At 59.2% G+C, this 15,294-nt stretch overlaps 8 protein-coding genes across 8 annotated transcripts; 2 read left to right on the plus strand and 6 right to left on the minus strand.

The window, feature by feature from the left end:
- Nucleotides 1–884: 884 nt before the first annotated feature.
- OSTLU_92350 (predicted protein) lies at nt 885–2,174 on the minus strand (the record flags this gene model as incomplete). The annotated part of the gene is made up of 1 exon (XM_001416781.1): nt 885–2,174. One exon carries the CDS (start codon nt 2,172–2,174, stop codon nt 885–887), a length of 1,290 nt encoding a protein of 429 aa, XP_001416818.1.
- A 756-nt stretch (nt 2,175–2,930) lies between these two features.
- Nucleotides 2,931–3,437, plus strand: OSTLU_30326 (predicted protein; the record flags this gene model as incomplete). The annotated part of the gene is made up of 1 exon (XM_001416488.1): nt 2,931–3,437. One exon carries the CDS (start codon nt 2,931–2,933, stop codon nt 3,435–3,437), a length of 507 nt encoding a protein of 168 aa, XP_001416525.1.
- Nucleotides 3,438–3,474: 37 nt separating this feature from the next.
- Nucleotides 3,475–5,061, minus strand: OSTLU_24151 (predicted protein). Its single transcript, XM_001416782.1, has one exon. It carries the CDS (start codon nt 4,848–4,850, stop codon nt 3,477–3,479), a length of 1,374 nt encoding a protein of 457 aa, XP_001416819.1. The 5' UTR covers nt 4,851–5,061; the 3' UTR covers nt 3,475–3,476.
- Nucleotides 5,062–5,212: 151 nt separating this feature from the next.
- Nucleotides 5,213–6,385, minus strand: OSTLU_30328 (predicted protein; the record flags this gene model as incomplete). The annotated part of the gene is made up of 1 exon (XM_001416783.1): nt 5,213–6,385. One exon carries the CDS (start codon nt 6,383–6,385, stop codon nt 5,213–5,215), a length of 1,173 nt encoding a protein of 390 aa, XP_001416820.1.
- Nucleotides 6,386–7,657: 1,272 nt separating this feature from the next.
- On the minus strand, nt 7,658–8,458 carry OSTLU_12281 (BASS family transporter: sodium ion/bile acid; the record flags this gene model as incomplete). Its single annotated transcript, XM_001416784.1, has 1 exon — nt 7,658–8,458. One exon carries the CDS (start codon nt 8,456–8,458, stop codon nt 7,658–7,660), a length of 801 nt encoding a protein of 266 aa, XP_001416821.1.
- A 1,021-nt stretch (nt 8,459–9,479) lies between these two features.
- On the plus strand, nt 9,480–10,439 carry OSTLU_12282 (predicted protein; the record flags this gene model as incomplete). Its single annotated transcript, XM_001416489.1, has 1 exon — nt 9,480–10,439. The coding sequence occupies one exon, from the start codon at nt 9,480–9,482 to the stop codon at nt 10,437–10,439; it is 960 nt and encodes a 319-aa protein (XP_001416526.1).
- Nucleotides 10,440–10,534: 95 nt separating this feature from the next.
- On the minus strand, nt 10,535–14,103 carry OSTLU_30331 (predicted protein; the record flags this gene model as incomplete). Its single annotated transcript, XM_001416785.1, has 1 exon — nt 10,535–14,103. One exon carries the CDS (start codon nt 14,101–14,103, stop codon nt 10,564–10,566), a length of 3,540 nt encoding a protein of 1,179 aa, XP_001416822.1. The 3' UTR covers nt 10,535–10,563.
- A 56-nt stretch (nt 14,104–14,159) lies between these two features.
- On the minus strand, nt 14,160–14,992 carry OSTLU_49037 (predicted protein; the record flags this gene model as incomplete). The annotated part of the gene is made up of 2 exons (XM_001416786.1): nt 14,160–14,437; nt 14,489–14,992. The coding sequence occupies 2 exons, from the start codon at nt 14,990–14,992 to the stop codon at nt 14,174–14,176; spliced, it is 768 nt and encodes a 255-aa protein (XP_001416823.1). The 3' UTR covers nt 14,160–14,173.
- Between the last annotated feature and the right edge of the window lie 302 nt (nt 14,993–15,294).

The raw sequence follows: 15,294 nt of genomic DNA on the forward strand, positions 1-15,294 counted from the left end.
CCCTAAACCCTAAACCCTAAACCCTAAACCCTAAACCCTAAACCCTAAACCCTAAACCCTAAACCCTAAACCCTAAACCCTAAACCCTAAACCCTAAACCCTAAACCCTAAACCCTAAACCCTAAACCCTAAACCCTAAACCCTAAACCCTAAACCCTAAACCCTAAACCCTAAACCCTAAACCCTAAACCCTAAACCCTAAACCCTAAAAAAAGCGTGAACACGAACGAGATCTCTATACCGGTGGCGACCCTGGCGTTCGCGCCCGGCGATGTCGCGGCGAATCTGGCCACCATCAGTTTCGGCTCGGCAAATGATGACACGTTGTATCACAGACGCGTGCAATCCGTTGATGTCGTCCAGGATACGTCCGTCATCGTGAAGACGACGGCGAGCGACGTGCTCTCGTACACGGGCGGAAGTACGCTTCAGATTACACTCGCGGATTCAACGAATTGGAACAAACAAGCCTCTTGCACCAGATGCTCGTCTCTTAACGTGCACTTGACCCCCGAGTTGGACGCCGCCATCGACAGAGCAGTCCAGGCGTTCGGAACCCCGAACGGCCGCAAGCTCCTTGGGTTTTCATGCTGGTGAGCTCGTGGATTTGACCACGACTCCCCCGATACCCTCCGCGAGGCAAATTTTGTACCACAATAAAAGAGGAATGGTCCCCCTTCTTCGACCGACTGTCCTTGGGAAAAATTTATGTATGACGGGTTGGGAGAGTCCCTGCACGCATGACGAGTCATGAACCGTCGATATATACGCATTTTAAGTATCAAATCACTAAAAGTATACTACTCCGCGTTTCGTGAGGAAATCTGTGTGAAAGCGCGCGACGCGGTACCGGACGGATGTTCCTATCACTTTGCGCGCTTATATTATTCACCTATGCGCTTCGCAAGTTCGGCCCACGGATCTGCTGCGGTGCTATCGTTCGTGTGTGCGTCTGCGACGCCCGCGACGCGCACGGCTATGGGCGCCAACGGAAAATCAACGTCGTCGTCATTTCGACGCCTCTTCGGAGCAGATTCAACGGCTTCCTTATTTTCCGCGAGCAATGCCTGGACTTCATCTTCGGCGTCGTCGTCGTCGGCTGCCGCGTCGACGTTTGCGTCCTCAGCGTCGTCGTCGCTCTCGGCGTCTGGACAAAGCAACAAATATTGCCTATCATCTTCGTTCTCGCCCGCGAAAAATGAATCGTACACAGAGAACCCATCCAAGTCAAACACGTCGACCTCTGCGTGCCGCTCCGATTTCACGAGCCCGGTATACCCGTGATCGCGATATACCTCGAAGCGTTCTCGGTCCTTTAACACCGAGAACGCGATGCCCAAACGCTGCAGCTTTCGACACGCCGTCGCTGCTTTCGTGCGCCCACTCTCTATGCGAGACTCGTACGTCGCACGCTCTGACGCTAAATCGTCCAAGCACGTGACGACCACGCTCTCGCCGTCGACGACGAGCGGAGCGGTGTTGTGTTTTCTATCCCATTCGCGACCGGCGATCGATCGCTTCGACGTCGCGACGCAGTGCGCGCAAAAGTCTCGTCCTCGCTCGCCTCGCTCGTGAGCGCGATGCCAGCGATTAAACCTAAGCACGCTTTGGCAAGCGTCGCAGAAACCCGCGGACCCGCCGTTCGTTAACAAGCGATCGGGATGCCACTTCATCGCCTCGCGATGGTACGCCGCCCGCGCGCGGCCGGCCGGATTTGCGTTCTCTTTTGAAATTTTCAGCTCGGCGTATAAATCGAAAGGCTCGTCCCTCATGTCCTCGTACCCGCACGCCTCCGTCCACCTCGCGAACGCTTCGTCGTCGGCGTCGTCGGCGTCGTCGACGCCCTCTTCCTCGCCGCGACTCGTCGCATCCGTCGCATCGTCGCCGCGCCGCAGCGTCACGATTTTCGCTCCACCGTCGCGAGAGTGCTCTTCGCTTCTCGCGCGGACGCCTCGCCTTCGCGCTTCTTCGTGCACAGCTCGGCGCGCGTCGACGCTGAGCGCGTTCCCGTCGTAATCGCTGACGATGCTGTGCGCGTCGCTGTCGCCGTCGCGCACGAAGAGCTCGACGTGATGTCGCGCCCAATCGCGAAGGATTCGCGGCAACGGTTTCGCGTCGACGGTCGAAAAGGCGCTCGCGTCGACGCCTCGCCGTCGTCCTCGTGCGGGCGTCATGGCGTCACCGCGCGCCGCGACGCGACGTGACGCACGGACCGAGGGGAACGCTCGCGCGTCCGCATTGCGCGACGGCGCGTCGCCGACCGAGGCGAAGACGGACGACGACGGCGAGGACGAGCGAGGCATCGAAGCGAGGACTCGATGTCGTCGAACGCGCGCGCGGAGACGCACGCCGAAGCGTCGACGTCGACGCTGTTCGATTTGTCACCGCGCGAGCACTTTACGCGAGTCGTGCGCGGTGCCGCGGCGACGCGCGCGAGCGCGGTGTGCGCGCCGCGGCGGGCGTCGCGCCGGTCGACGCTCGCGATGACGACGCGCGAGAGACCAGAACACGCGTTAGGACGGGATGTGCGAATGCAACGACGCGCGCGCGGTGTCAAACCGCGGCGCCGCGAAAGCGTCGAGGCGACAGGCGTCGAGGCGACGGGCGAAGACGTCGCTCGCTTCCTCAGCGTGAGGTTGCGGGCGATGGATATAAACGTCCTCATGGACGGATGGCAGAACACCTTAGAAGACGCAGAGATGGCGCTCGTGATGGAGAGGCACGTGTTTGGTGCGCGCGTGGAGGCGAGAAGCGCGCGAGAGCGAGAACACGAAGAGGCACAAATGACGATACCGAGTACAGTCGACGCGCACGTCACGAAAAACGTGACATCGAGCGATGTCGTGCAATTCGTGGAACGCGCACTCGCTCGTGCACGCGCATTTGCTCGCGCGCAAAGGTTTCCTCCTGCGCAACCAGCGGGAACGCCGATGGACGCTTTGGCGATGCGCAAAACGGGCAAAGATAAAGCTCGCCGCGCTGACGAGATCGCTCGTCGGATTCGATGGAAGATTCACGATCTCAAGCAAAAGGAAGTCTCGGTGAAGATAATCAGCGATGCGTTAGCGAAAACAGAGCTCAATGCGAGCAGCACCGTGGCAAAATCCACGTCGAGTCGAGCGCTAAAGCGCGCCGGGGGATTTCAAAAGACAATGTCTGCGGCAAAGCGAGCGCGGTTCAGCAAGCACAAACCGCTCGTGCTCAAGCTTCGAGAACCAGAAATTTCTATTCTAGGTTCGAAACAACTGACGTCGTTCGGTCGGGACGTCACGAACGCGGCTTCAGATCAAACGCGGCGCGTCGTGGTGAACGTGTCAAAGGCGGCGTCCGGTGTCTTAAGGCGCAACTTTATGAGTTCGGTCAAACGTCATTCGACGATGCCGAGAACGACTGCAGATGACTTTTCGGTTTCGAAGTTTCCGAAGCTACCGCGATAAAGTTGAAATGAGTAGAGTTTGTGTGATGAAACGTGGAGACTAATTTAACTCGGGATACTGCCAAGGGCTGAACTTTGTCGGCACGCCCTCCGGCTTCTTTGAATCGTAGTCGTCGTTGAATTCCCAAACGTCTGTGCCGACGTCCTTTTCGAGCTCGTGTAAGTCGGCATGCTCAGCCTTCTTGAACCACCGCGGGGTCCACACTTCGCCCTTCTCCTTGCGCGTTCGTCGCTCGGCGCGTTGCTTCTCCTCGAGTTGCGTCTTCAAGGAAGTCGCCGAGGAATCACCTTCATCCAACGCCACGCGATCCGGGCGCAAACGAGAATCTGATGCTAACAACCCATAATCGGGTGCACTCGCCATTTCGTTCATCTTGATTGTGTACGTCGGGAATCCGTACTTGTTCGCCGGCACTGGCCATTCGTCCACTTGCCAGAGCTGCACTTTCTCATCCTCATCCTCACCCGCGCGCGTGTAACTTAAATCCCGGTTCCAGTGCCCGAAAACGTTCAATGCGGTCGTGCCATCCGGACGTTTGATCACGCCAGAGCACACGTATCGAGCAAAGCTCATTATACCGCACGCCTTGAAGTCAAGCTCGGCGACGGCGCCAGATGTGAGATTTATGACCTTCATCTCACCGAACGTATCAATCCAGATACGGCCGATGATGAGGTTATTCACTCGAGAAGACGGCGGAACGATGTTAAAGGTCTCACCAGTCTTGTGAAGCGTAATGCGGGTGCGACCGACCGGGAAAACATCCACCCAATTACCCATGAATTTTGTGGTCACTGCGCTCGTGATATCGTACGTGAAACTCTTCGTCTTGACGTGCCCAGCGCCGATTGGCGGGTGGTGGCTCACTTGTTCTGCCAAATAAGTGCTACCGTCGTTCATCTTAAGCTCGAATGTCTCGCCCAAGATGGGATTGAATGGTTTTTTCGCTCTCTCCATCGTGCTGTAAACCGCCACGGCGAACGCCGTCACCTTGGCCAGCCGCACGTCTGCGTCTTCCTCCTCGTTCGCCTCCTCGAGCAGCCGCTGGTACTGCATGATTTCCGCCATTTTTTGTAACGTCGAAACGGGCTCCATCAAGAATGTGGGAAGGCTAAACATTGACATGATGTCGCTCCCTAGCATATCCTTCAGTTGACCCCACATAGCCTTTCTGTCATCCACCGCGTCGACTTCGGTGTGTTCGCCCGCGTGCGCTTCCTCACCACCCTCGGTGACCTCGAGCTCATCGTATCCGGCCAAATAATTTAATCCATCGCCGACGGCGTTCACCAAGTCCGACCCCCACGTCCCCACGCGACTGATCCACGAGCGATGGGCCTTCGCGTCTTTCGCGGCGTCGCTCGGTTGTTTCGGCGGTAGCCCGGCGCGAACATCGTCCTCGAATCCATCCATGTCGTACCGCGAGCTCGCACGCGTTCACCAGCGCCGATCGACGCACGTGTCGCTCGCTCGTTCGCGAATACCGAGACGATATCCGTTCGAGGGCTGCGCACGCGTCGCGCTCGCGCGACGACGACGACGCGCGCGATTGAAGACGAAACGACGGAGTCGTGCGCGTCAAACACGCACGCCCACGCCGCGTTGACGTCGGCGAGACGATGCCGCTCGCACCTCCGTGTGCGGCGTCGTCGCGCGTCGGCGAAGAAGAGAAAAAACCCGCGTGTTGACACTGTCAACACGCGGGTTTTTTGTCAACTTGACAGCTGGCCCGAGAGCCGTTTTTCGTGTACACCTGGCTGGGTACGTTTTACATGCTAATATGGCGAGTGTCGACGACCGGGCGGACGCGCACGGTCAACGGGAGGACGCTCTTCATTCCCCACGTCTGGTGTCCACGCGCAGACCAACGCGTCCTCGCCGACCGTGGCGGGCACTCGAGCGGATTCGCTCGCCGTCGCGTTCGCATCCCAAACTATCGAGCGAACGATGTCGCGGTGACCGCGCCTGAGGACGGCTGCGGGAGCGCCGAGACCGACGTACGCACTCGTTCCGCGCATCGACGGCGACCCTTGTACGAGCGGGAAAATGCCAACCACACCGCTTTGCGTACCAGCGGAGAGGAACAGTTCGCCGGGCGCGACGCCGTCGTGAATACCCAATACGTAATCGACTTGCGCGGCAAACTCGGGCGCCGACGCCGAGACTTCTGGAGACGACGTTGCCGCGGTTCGCACCAACTCTCGCGCGTTCTTTAAGTGAACCAAGTGCACTCCCACCCGTCGCCTGTCGCTCGATGCGACAAATATGTGCGCGTCTTCCACGCCCGTGACGCACCAGAGCGCGTCGCGCGCGTCGCCGCTGGAGCCGGAGCGGCAAAAGCCGATATTATTCACCGCCGCTTCGGCGGACATGACGCTGATCAAAGACTCTTCATCGTTCAAAGGCGTATGTGCGCAGTCGAACGCGCACACCAAACCGTCGACGCTGGATGTATACAATTCACTTCGTCTCTCGGGGTGAAATCTTACTCGCGTCACCGCCTCTGAGTGCGCGTCTTGGAACAACGACGCGTTACCTTGCTGACGACGATCGTAAAACGCCACGTGCGGACCCACCGCGGTGGCGACGAGGAAGTCTGACGCACTACCACCGAGCGATGCGCTCGCGACGTCTCGCTCGTTAAACGGCGCCCTAAAGCTCGCCGTCGGTCTGTCGTCCTGCGACCGCGCGTCGTACACGCGCGTCGTGCCATCGCCGCACGCGCACACGATTGAGAATGGATCCGCCGCCGATCCGAACTCGCACTCATTCACGCTCGCGTTCAGCCTGATTTCGCGTTCGCCGTGAGCGAACGCACCCGTCGCGCGCTCTCTCGCGTACACGCGCACGCGCCCCGAAGTCGTCGCGACGGCGCAGGACGTCCCGTCGTGATTGCTCGCGATGTGCGTGTTGTACGGTGCGTCTTTGTCCACCGCGGTGGACGTCATCGACGTTGCCCTCAACGACATCGCCGTCGTCGACGCGCGTCCGCCGCGCACGGTGAACGTCAACGCTTCGTCGCTTTCGGGCGTCGGCTCGACGTAGTCGTCGTTCTCGAACACGTTCGGCGCGCCGCTGTCGTCGACGAGCGCGCGAGCACCGCGCCGGTCGTCGTCATCGTGAGCGTCGTCGTCGTCGCGCGTTCTCGTCATCGCGCGAATCGCGCGACGCAATCCCGACGCGATCGCGACGTCACCGCACTTTTCGCCGCGCGCCGACGACGGTTGGCGTTCACCATGTCGACCGCGCCTGACGCGCGAGCGATGGCGAACGATGCCGTGAGACGGGCGCGGCGCGCGATCGATGACGTCGTGGATCGTTTACGAGACGCGCGCGCGCGCGTCGTCGTCATCGCGCTGTGCGTATGCGCGTGTACGAATCCGAGCGCGGAGACGTTTCACGGCGCCTGCGTCGAGGGTAAATTCGTCGAGCGTTCGGCGCTCGACGCGCTCGTGATGCGCACGCAGGGACGGGTGTGCAGCAATTACGGCTTGTCACACGCGTTACGCCTGAGGAAACCGACGTACGGCGTGCATGACGTCATCATCGCGTCCATCGCGCGCACGACGCGCGATGGACGGCATTTCCTCGGCGCGTTTGGAACGTGGTTTCGCGTGCCAAAGGTTTTGAATTTCATCCCCACGGTGTTTGTGAACGTCTATCGCGTGCACGTGACGGTGTTTGCACTCATAGCGCTCGGCGCGCTCGGTGCGCTCGCCGTGCGAGCGTTGCGTTTGATAAAAACAGTCGTCGTCGGCGTCTTCGGACTCGCCGCGGCTTCGTACGTGGCGCCGCGAGTGTGCGACGCTCCGCTGTGGTCAATCGCGCTCTGCGCCGCGATGTGGGGGTACGCGTACAAGAGGGGTTGTTTGAATGGCGTCGTCACCGTGCTCAAGGCGCTCAAGCCCCCGCCCAAGCACCGCCGCGGGCGCGGGCCGCCGCCTCGCTAAACCCTGGCGCGCGCGCGCGCGATGAGACTGGATTCCCGTTCCGCCGTTTCGGCGCCCGCGCGAGTCTCGGCGCCCGCGCGAGTCTCGGCGCCCGCGCGAGCGCGTACGCGTTCCGTCGCGTTTCGATACGATTAATAATATGGGACGGGATGATTCGTCTTGTAAATGATACTGTACGAAGATTTACATCTCTACGCTTGCGCCCGCGACGACGGATTTGCGAATATTACCAAGCTTCGTCGACCATCGTCTAAAAGCAAGATATCCGTCTTAGTTTTCATCCGGAACCGGAATGAATCGCCAGATCACCGCCATGGTGCTCCCTAACACCGCCATCCAAACGACGGAAACCGCCGAGGGCACGCGCACGAGGTACTCCGGGAAGTGGAGAGACGCAAGCAAAAAGCCAAAGGCGCTCGACTTCATCGCGGTTTCGATAGCGACCGTTCTACAAGTCGTTTCACTGTACTTGAACACACGCATGATCCCATAACCGGCGAGGCCGCCGATGAGATGGAGCATGAAAGCGGCGAGTTGCAACGTCATACCAGCGCCCAAAATGCCGGCGGCGCAGTTCGCAACTGCTCCGCCGACGAGGATGATGGTGGCAGTAACACCGACGACAGGGGAGAAAGGTTCAACGCTTCGACAGAACTTCGGCACGTACTTGTTCAAAGTCAAACCGAGAACGACGGGCACAAGAACAACTTGGATGGTGGAAATCGCCATGCCCATGGCGTCCACGTCGACGACGGCGCCCAAAGCGAGTTTGCAAATGAGCGGAGTCATGAAGATGCAGCCGACGGTGGTGGCGGTAGTCATGAGTACAGAGAGCGCGACATCACCCCGGGCGATGTAAGCGCACAGGTTGCTCGCCTGACCGCCGTTGATTGAACCCACTAGGATCAGACCGGCGAGGAGCGGGCCGCTCAAACCAAGCGCGTTGCCGATGACGAACGCCAACGCCGGCATGAGGACGTAGCACGCGAAAAATCCGAGCCCAATCACCCGCGGTTTTAAGAAAACGCGCTTGAAGTCATCAAGGGTGAGCGTGATGCCCATGGAAAACATGAGCAACGCCAAGCACGCCGTGTACGCGTTGTTCGTCATGAACGCAAACGTGGCCGGTTTCGTGACCCCAACGACCGCGGCAAGGATGGTCCAAATCGGAAACAAGTTGGCGAAGACCTCCGAAAACTTCTTGAACGTCGCCATGGGCGCGATCGCCCCCCCGGCCGCGCGCGGGACGACGGACCCCCTTCGCTTTTCTCGCGACGCGCCCCCCCCGAACCTAGTCGCCGTCGCCGTCGCTCGCGCGACGCCCGCGGCGCCCGCGACCGCGCGACCGACGTCACCGATGGCGTTCGGCATCACACATCGCTCGCCCGCGGCTCGACGCCGCGCATCGCCCGCGGCTCGAGCTCGCGCGCGATGCGCGCGCTTCGTGGATAAAGCCGTACCCCCAGCGCGGTGCGCGCGCGGGGCGGTGGCGAGCGCGCGCGCGGCACCGCTCATCGTTGACGTCGCGAAGCGTCGAGGCGAACGAAAGCGTGGACGTCGACCGAGCGTTCGGTGGACGAGTCGGCGACGCGCGACGACGAGGTCGTCGCGAAGCGCACTGCGGCGCGCGCGACGCGACGCGCGCGCGGGGCGAGGATCGGGTGTTTTCGATGGCGCGTGATTTTGAAAAAAAACAATCCAGCGATGGGCGTTACGCGTGTTCGTATACGCAGTTTGGATGCGCGTTCGGTTCAAGCCGCGTCGGTTCGGCGCGAACAAAGCCAAAAAAGCGCCGCGGCGCGCGCGCGGGCGATGATGGGTTGGCGATGGGCGATGGGCGATGGGCGATGCGAGCGATCGGTGAACGCGTCACCGCACACCCGCGCGCGTCGATCCATCGTCCGCGAGCGATCTGATTCGTGAACGCTCTCGCGCACCCCACGACACGGCCACACTCGCGATAACGTCTCAAACGATGCGCGCGACGCAACTCTCCAGCCGCACGGCGATTCGAGGCGGCGATCTTGCGGCGAAGAAGACTCGCCGAGGTGCGGGCGCTGGACGCGCGACGTACGCGCGACGATCGAGCGCGATGACGGTGACGAAGAGTCAATACTCCGTCGCCGTTCTCGGCGCCGCGGGTGGGATCGGTCAATCGCTGTCACTCTTGTTGAAGATGAATCCGCTGATTAGCGACTTGCGACTGTACGACTTGGCCAATACGCCGGGCGTGGCGGCGGATTTGTCGCACACGAACACGACGTGCCAAGTCCGTGGATTCATGGGAGCGGATCAGTTGAAGGATGCGCTCAAGGGTGCCGATTTGGTGGTTATTCCCGCGGGCGTTCCGCGTAAGCCGGGCATGACGCGAGACGATTTGTTCGCGATTAACGCCGGCATCGTTCGCGACTTGTGCGTCGCGTGCACCGAAGCGTGCCCGAACGCGTTGATCAACATCATCTCCAACCCGGTGAACTCCACGGTCCCGATCGCGAGCGAGGTGTTCAAGAAGGCTGGATGCTACGATCCGAAGAAGATTTTCGGCGTCACGACGCTCGACATCGTTCGCTCGAACACGTTCGTCGCAGAAGCCAAGGGGTTGGACATTAACGACGTCGACGTTCCCGTCATCGGTGGCCACGCTGGCATTACGATTTTGCCGCTTTTGAGCCAAACGTACCCGAAGTGCGACTTCACCGCCGAAGAGGCTGATAAGCTCACCGTGCGCATTCAAAACGCCGGCACCGAAGTCGTCGAAGCCAAGGCTGGCGCCGGCTCCGCGACGCTCTCCATGGCTTATGCCGCTGCGCGCATGGCTGAAGCTTGCTTGCGCGGTTTGAGTGGTGAACCGGACGTGTACGAATGTTCTTACGTCGCTTCCAACATCACGGAACTTCCGTACTTCGCGACTAAGGTCCGTCTCGGCCCGTCTGGCGCTGACGAAGTCATGCCCATCGGCGACATTACCGAGTACGAAGCCGATTGGTTGGCCAAGCTCAAGGTTGAGCTCACGGGTAGCATCCAAAAGGGTGTCGACTTCGCCAACCAATAAGTTATTTTCCGGGCCTTTTTTTCCCAGCACGCGCCCGCTCTACCGCCTTCGCTCTCCCATCGCGTAGTACTCACGTTGAAACAAGTACATGCCAATTTACCTTAAGCTTTTGCGCGTTTCTAAATTACAAAGGCGTTTCGAAGTGTGAACTATCATTGTTATCGACGTCATCTGCGCCTAATGATGACGCGACACGATAAGCATTTTCGTCTTCTTCGCGCACGATCGCCGCGGCATAGTCGAGAATTCTAGAGCACGCCGAGGAGCCGACCACGCACACGGCGAGGAGCCAACATCCGTCGCCCAACGACGAGTCCACGTCGAAGCAAAGGTCATGGGCGTGTGACAGTGGACCAGAGACGAACTGTTGCAACGTGCGATTCAAGGCATCGCAGTTCCCGCCGAGCATGAAGGCGAGAAACTGTCTTATTTGTGAAATCGCCGCCACGAATGAAAAGAGCATCACGTCCAAGGCGCTCCACGCGTCGACAACTTCTTTGCAAACCAGGAATGCGTGACGTTGTTTCGACGTAAGTGGTAAAGTCCATAAAATGACCATTGTTGTTATACGCACCAATGGCATGGTAAATGCGAAGATCAACATCGTCCACTCGATCAGTCTCGAAAGCGATGCGTGCAAGTCGGGCGATGCGTTTCGCACCTCCGCGGCGACCGATCGTAACGACATGGTGTGTGTCGACGAATCTGGACCGAGCGCGGCACCGGCAACGCCAAGCATTGTGAACCTGATGGCGATTGCTTTGAATCCAATCACCAATGCCACCATCGTTCCTATCAAAAGCACCGTGGTCGCCACGCCGAGGATCCATTTTTTTGTCTCGCTGTAGCGCATGCGCATCCACATGATTTCCGCACTCTCTTCATTATCTTCGTCTTCGTCCGGCGCCCCGGCTTCGCCAAATATGTAGCGGTGCTCGTGGAGATGATGATAACCCGTTGTGATATGTCCAAGAATCATGGAAAGAACTGTGGCGAGGAGAAAGACGAAGAAACCTCTCTGTGGATGCACCGAAACCGTCAACGCGCCGTAGCCGCTGACGTCCTCGGGCGTTCTCACTTCAAAGTGGAACAAAACCATAAAGAGCATCAGCACGAACGAGTCGAGCAGCGACCATTTACCAAACGCGTCCAGGTTCTTTAAGAATTGTCCTCGTGCACGCAGATCAAGCCCTGGTGTCGACCAAGAAATCCACATTGCAACGAGTTTGGCGTACGGCCACACACCGGAGAACAAGAGAATGAGCAGCGCAAGCGTGTACACTCCCGCGCGCCACATGTTCAACACGGTGTCTCCGAGAGAGAATGTGAAAACCTCCGGTAGGTAGATGTCTGCACCAGAATCTAAGGAGCCCAAATCATGTTTAATGGCTCGAACAGTCACCGTAGCGCCCACACTCGTGTTCGACGCCAAGAACAACAGGCACGTCATCGCATACAGAATCGGCATACCAAACTTTGCACTCTTCGGCACTACTATGGAATCGCATAAAGCCGCCTGTCGGTGCATGAGAGATTTCTCATCTACGTCTATGTTACCTTCCTCGTCTATTTCCGCTTCACCGAGAAGACTTTCGGTGATCATGCTAGTGTCATCCGCCGCGGCTTCAACGCGACGTCCCGAGTGGAACGACGCTCTAGAATAGTTTCGTCGCGCCGAAGTTTGTTGAGGCGTCGAGTAAGCGATGCCGCCATCCTCATCATCGCTTTCGTCACCCTCTACTTCCCACTCGTCATCAGCATGCGCCGACATTGCCGCCAATTGCTTCATTACGGCTCGAAAACACCAACGACCGAATCGTCCAAGCGCGACGACGAGAGCGAAATGACCGAATAATACAGTCACGAACATTCCAGCACAGATCGCCGAAGTGTAGAGTAGCGCAATCGAAAACGCTCGCTTGAAGCGAGCTACACGTAGGGACACTCGCGTCATGCGTGGACAAGTCGCCGATCGAACGCGGTCGATCCTACGACGTAATTCCTCGTCGAGCGCGTTTCGTGCGGTTGAGCCCAACTGGTGGGACACGGCGAGACGAACCGCCTCATCGAGCTGTTCCGTGATAAGCAGTGACGTTTGCGTAATCAACGCATCCAGACTTGCTTCAAGCGAGTCATCGCTTTCATCCACGGGGCGATCGCGGCGCCAAGGATTAACGATGATGGAGCCCGCACGCCCTGTCCAGTCGAGCGAGAGCACGCGCGCGTCCCGAATGGTTTGCGAAACGCACGCCAAATTCGCCTGCCTCGTCCCTTTCAACTCCTTCAACTCATTTCCATCCACTGCAAGTCCGACTTCGACGACAAACTCTGGATCTCGAAGTTCAAAGCTCACGATCAAAGGCTCGATCCATGGATCGAGTTGAATATTCGTCGGTAAAATATCCAACACGCCGGAAACGTTGAACAATATGCGATTCCAGCCAATCGTAAAACTAAGCCGCGTGTCGATACTGCTCGCGTTCGGAACCGTCGGCGATGTCACCACAGACGGACCTCGAAGCGTCTTTGCTGTTTCTAAACCTAAAACTTTGATGTCATATACGATGAACGCCGCGCCTTCAATCGTCGTCGCGACTTCTCGCAAAATATCCTTTGTGAGTGATACGCTCACCTTGGGCAAGTGCGTCTCCGAATCAAATAACCAAACCTGAGGTACTTGAACGACGCGTGCGTTGTACTCGTTGTTTTCCTCATTCTGCGCTTCGATCCAACGCGCAAATGCGCTCACAGATCTCACACCTTGCGCGCCGATATACGACTCGGTCATGTACTCAACCCATCGCACGAGTGGGCTCGCACTCAAGTTCACAATACCATCCGTCGCGTTATAAGTCGGAAATGGCGTTGATGCCGCAGGCTTGAGCAGAGACGCAATAGCTCGTTCGTCTCGCGCGAGTTGACCATCCTCCCAGCGCTGCCCTTTCGCCGTTCCGCTAAATTTCTCTAAACCGTTAGTCGCCGACGCGCACGTGAGAGCGCTGAGCGTCCTTCCTAATTCCGTTCTAATCGCAAGCGAAGCTGTTTTCAATACCGTCGCGAACCGACCTCCTGTAAACAAAAGATCGGTCACCAGTAACTGCGCTTGACAATCGCTCAACTTAACCTCGCGCGGTAGCGGCGGCGCTCGTTCTTTGTCCACGTCCAGCGCAAACGAGAATCGCGCGCTCGACTGCGACACCGTCGCGGCCGCGTCGCCGACCGCGTGATTTCCCAGTCTATCTGTCACCTTCCACTGCAGCGCACAATTGAATTTCACATCCGACAATGTTGCGCGCAGTTCTCCTTCACCGTCGCCACCGCCCACGTCGACGGTTGCGGTTGCTGTCGTCTCGCTTGCTAGAGCGCCCACGGTCAAATTGACGCACGTCATTGCGTCCAATTCCACGTCGATCCCGGCGTAGGGCACGCGAAACGTTTGCTTGGGGAGATCAAACTTGAACTTCGCGAGCCACGCGGACAGAGATGAGATCCCTTCGCCATCGCGCGCGTCAGAGGTTTCGCACGACGACGGCACCGCGACGAATCCGAGCGCGGCGACGAGCGCGAGAACGGCGACGAGACGGTGCGCGCGCACGAAGGACGACGCCGGCGCTCGACGCCTTCTAACCCGCGTCCGCCGCGCGTCGTCGCTTCGACGGCCCATCGTCGCCGCGCAACCCCGTGTGACGATTTAACGACTAAGCGTGCGCGCCGACCATTAACAGAAACTGTATTCAAATTTCATCCTCGCTAAAGTCAACGTCATCCAAAGGCGGGAAGTCTCCGCACGACACGTTCTTCGGGCGCTGCAGCGATCCGTACCCATCGTTGCATTCGAAGAGCTTCACCCCTTTCACGGTGCCGTTGTTCATCCCCACCGGTTCGTCGAACTGCACGCCAATCCAAAATCCCGGCGGCAGCGCCTCGCATCGACCGACGAATTTCACCACCCCTCGCTTGGCGCCCGGATTCACCTCACACCTCGACCCGACCTCAATCTTCGCCGCGTCTTCTGTCCCGGTGTCGTCGTTCACCTGTTCCGGTGGCACGTACGTCTGTCCGCGTTGCTCCGCCATGTGTTTTTCAATCGTCCACGACGGATCTCTCGCCACTTGTTCGCGTTTCCATTTTCGATACGTCGACTCGCGCTTTTCGTAATCCTCGTCCGACATCTCATACTTTTTAACTTTGCTCACGTCCTCGAGCCAACCGTTCGCGGACAACGACTGTGGATCGTTGTCGACGACGTGCAACTCCATCCCGTCGCTCGCGCCGTAATAGCCCAACTTTCTCGTCTCATCGCCCATCACCGCCACCACCGACCCATCGACGTCGCGCAGCACGAGCGTCATCGCCGACGCGTTACTCCCGCAGTGCGTCATCAGTTTTCGCTTCACCTCATCGATCGTCTGGTGCGCGTCGAAGCGTATCTCGAGAAAACTCGTCTTGAGATTGCTGTGCGACACGCGCAAGCGAATCGTCGTCGCCGCCGGTCGCTGTGCGTGCGTTTCCGCGGTGACGTACGCGCGAAGCGCGGCGAGATCGGCGCTCATCGCGCGCGAGGCGCGCGTCGTCGCCTCGCGCGCGACGCGGAGTGACGCGACGACGCGACGTCGAAGAAGTCAACGCCGACGACGCCGCGCGTCACTCGCCGACGCGCCTCGATCGACCGACGCGCGCGCTTCGCGTCATGGTCGCGTCGTGGTTCGCCGCGTGCGTCGTCGCCCTGAGCGCGGCGTCGCGCGTCGCGGGCGCGGCGTGCGCGGTCGAATCCGACGGCGTCAATTGGTGCCAGGTGTCGTCGTCGTCCACGCCTTCGGGGATAAACATCGCGTACGCCCTCGCGCCGGGCGCG

The sequence above is a fragment of the Ostreococcus lucimarinus genome, chromosome 3 (genome assembly GCF_000092065.1).
Source record: "Ostreococcus lucimarinus CCE9901 chromosome 3, complete sequence".
NCBI classification, from domain to species: Eukaryota; Viridiplantae; Chlorophyta; class Mamiellophyceae; order Mamiellales; family Bathycoccaceae; genus Ostreococcus; species Ostreococcus sp. 'lucimarinus'.

Coding starts and splice junctions, on each gene's coding strand:
- OSTLU_24151 (XM_001416782.1), bottom strand. CDS start 4,850: ATGGATGGATTCGAGGACGATGTTCGCGCCGGGCTACCGCCGAAACAA.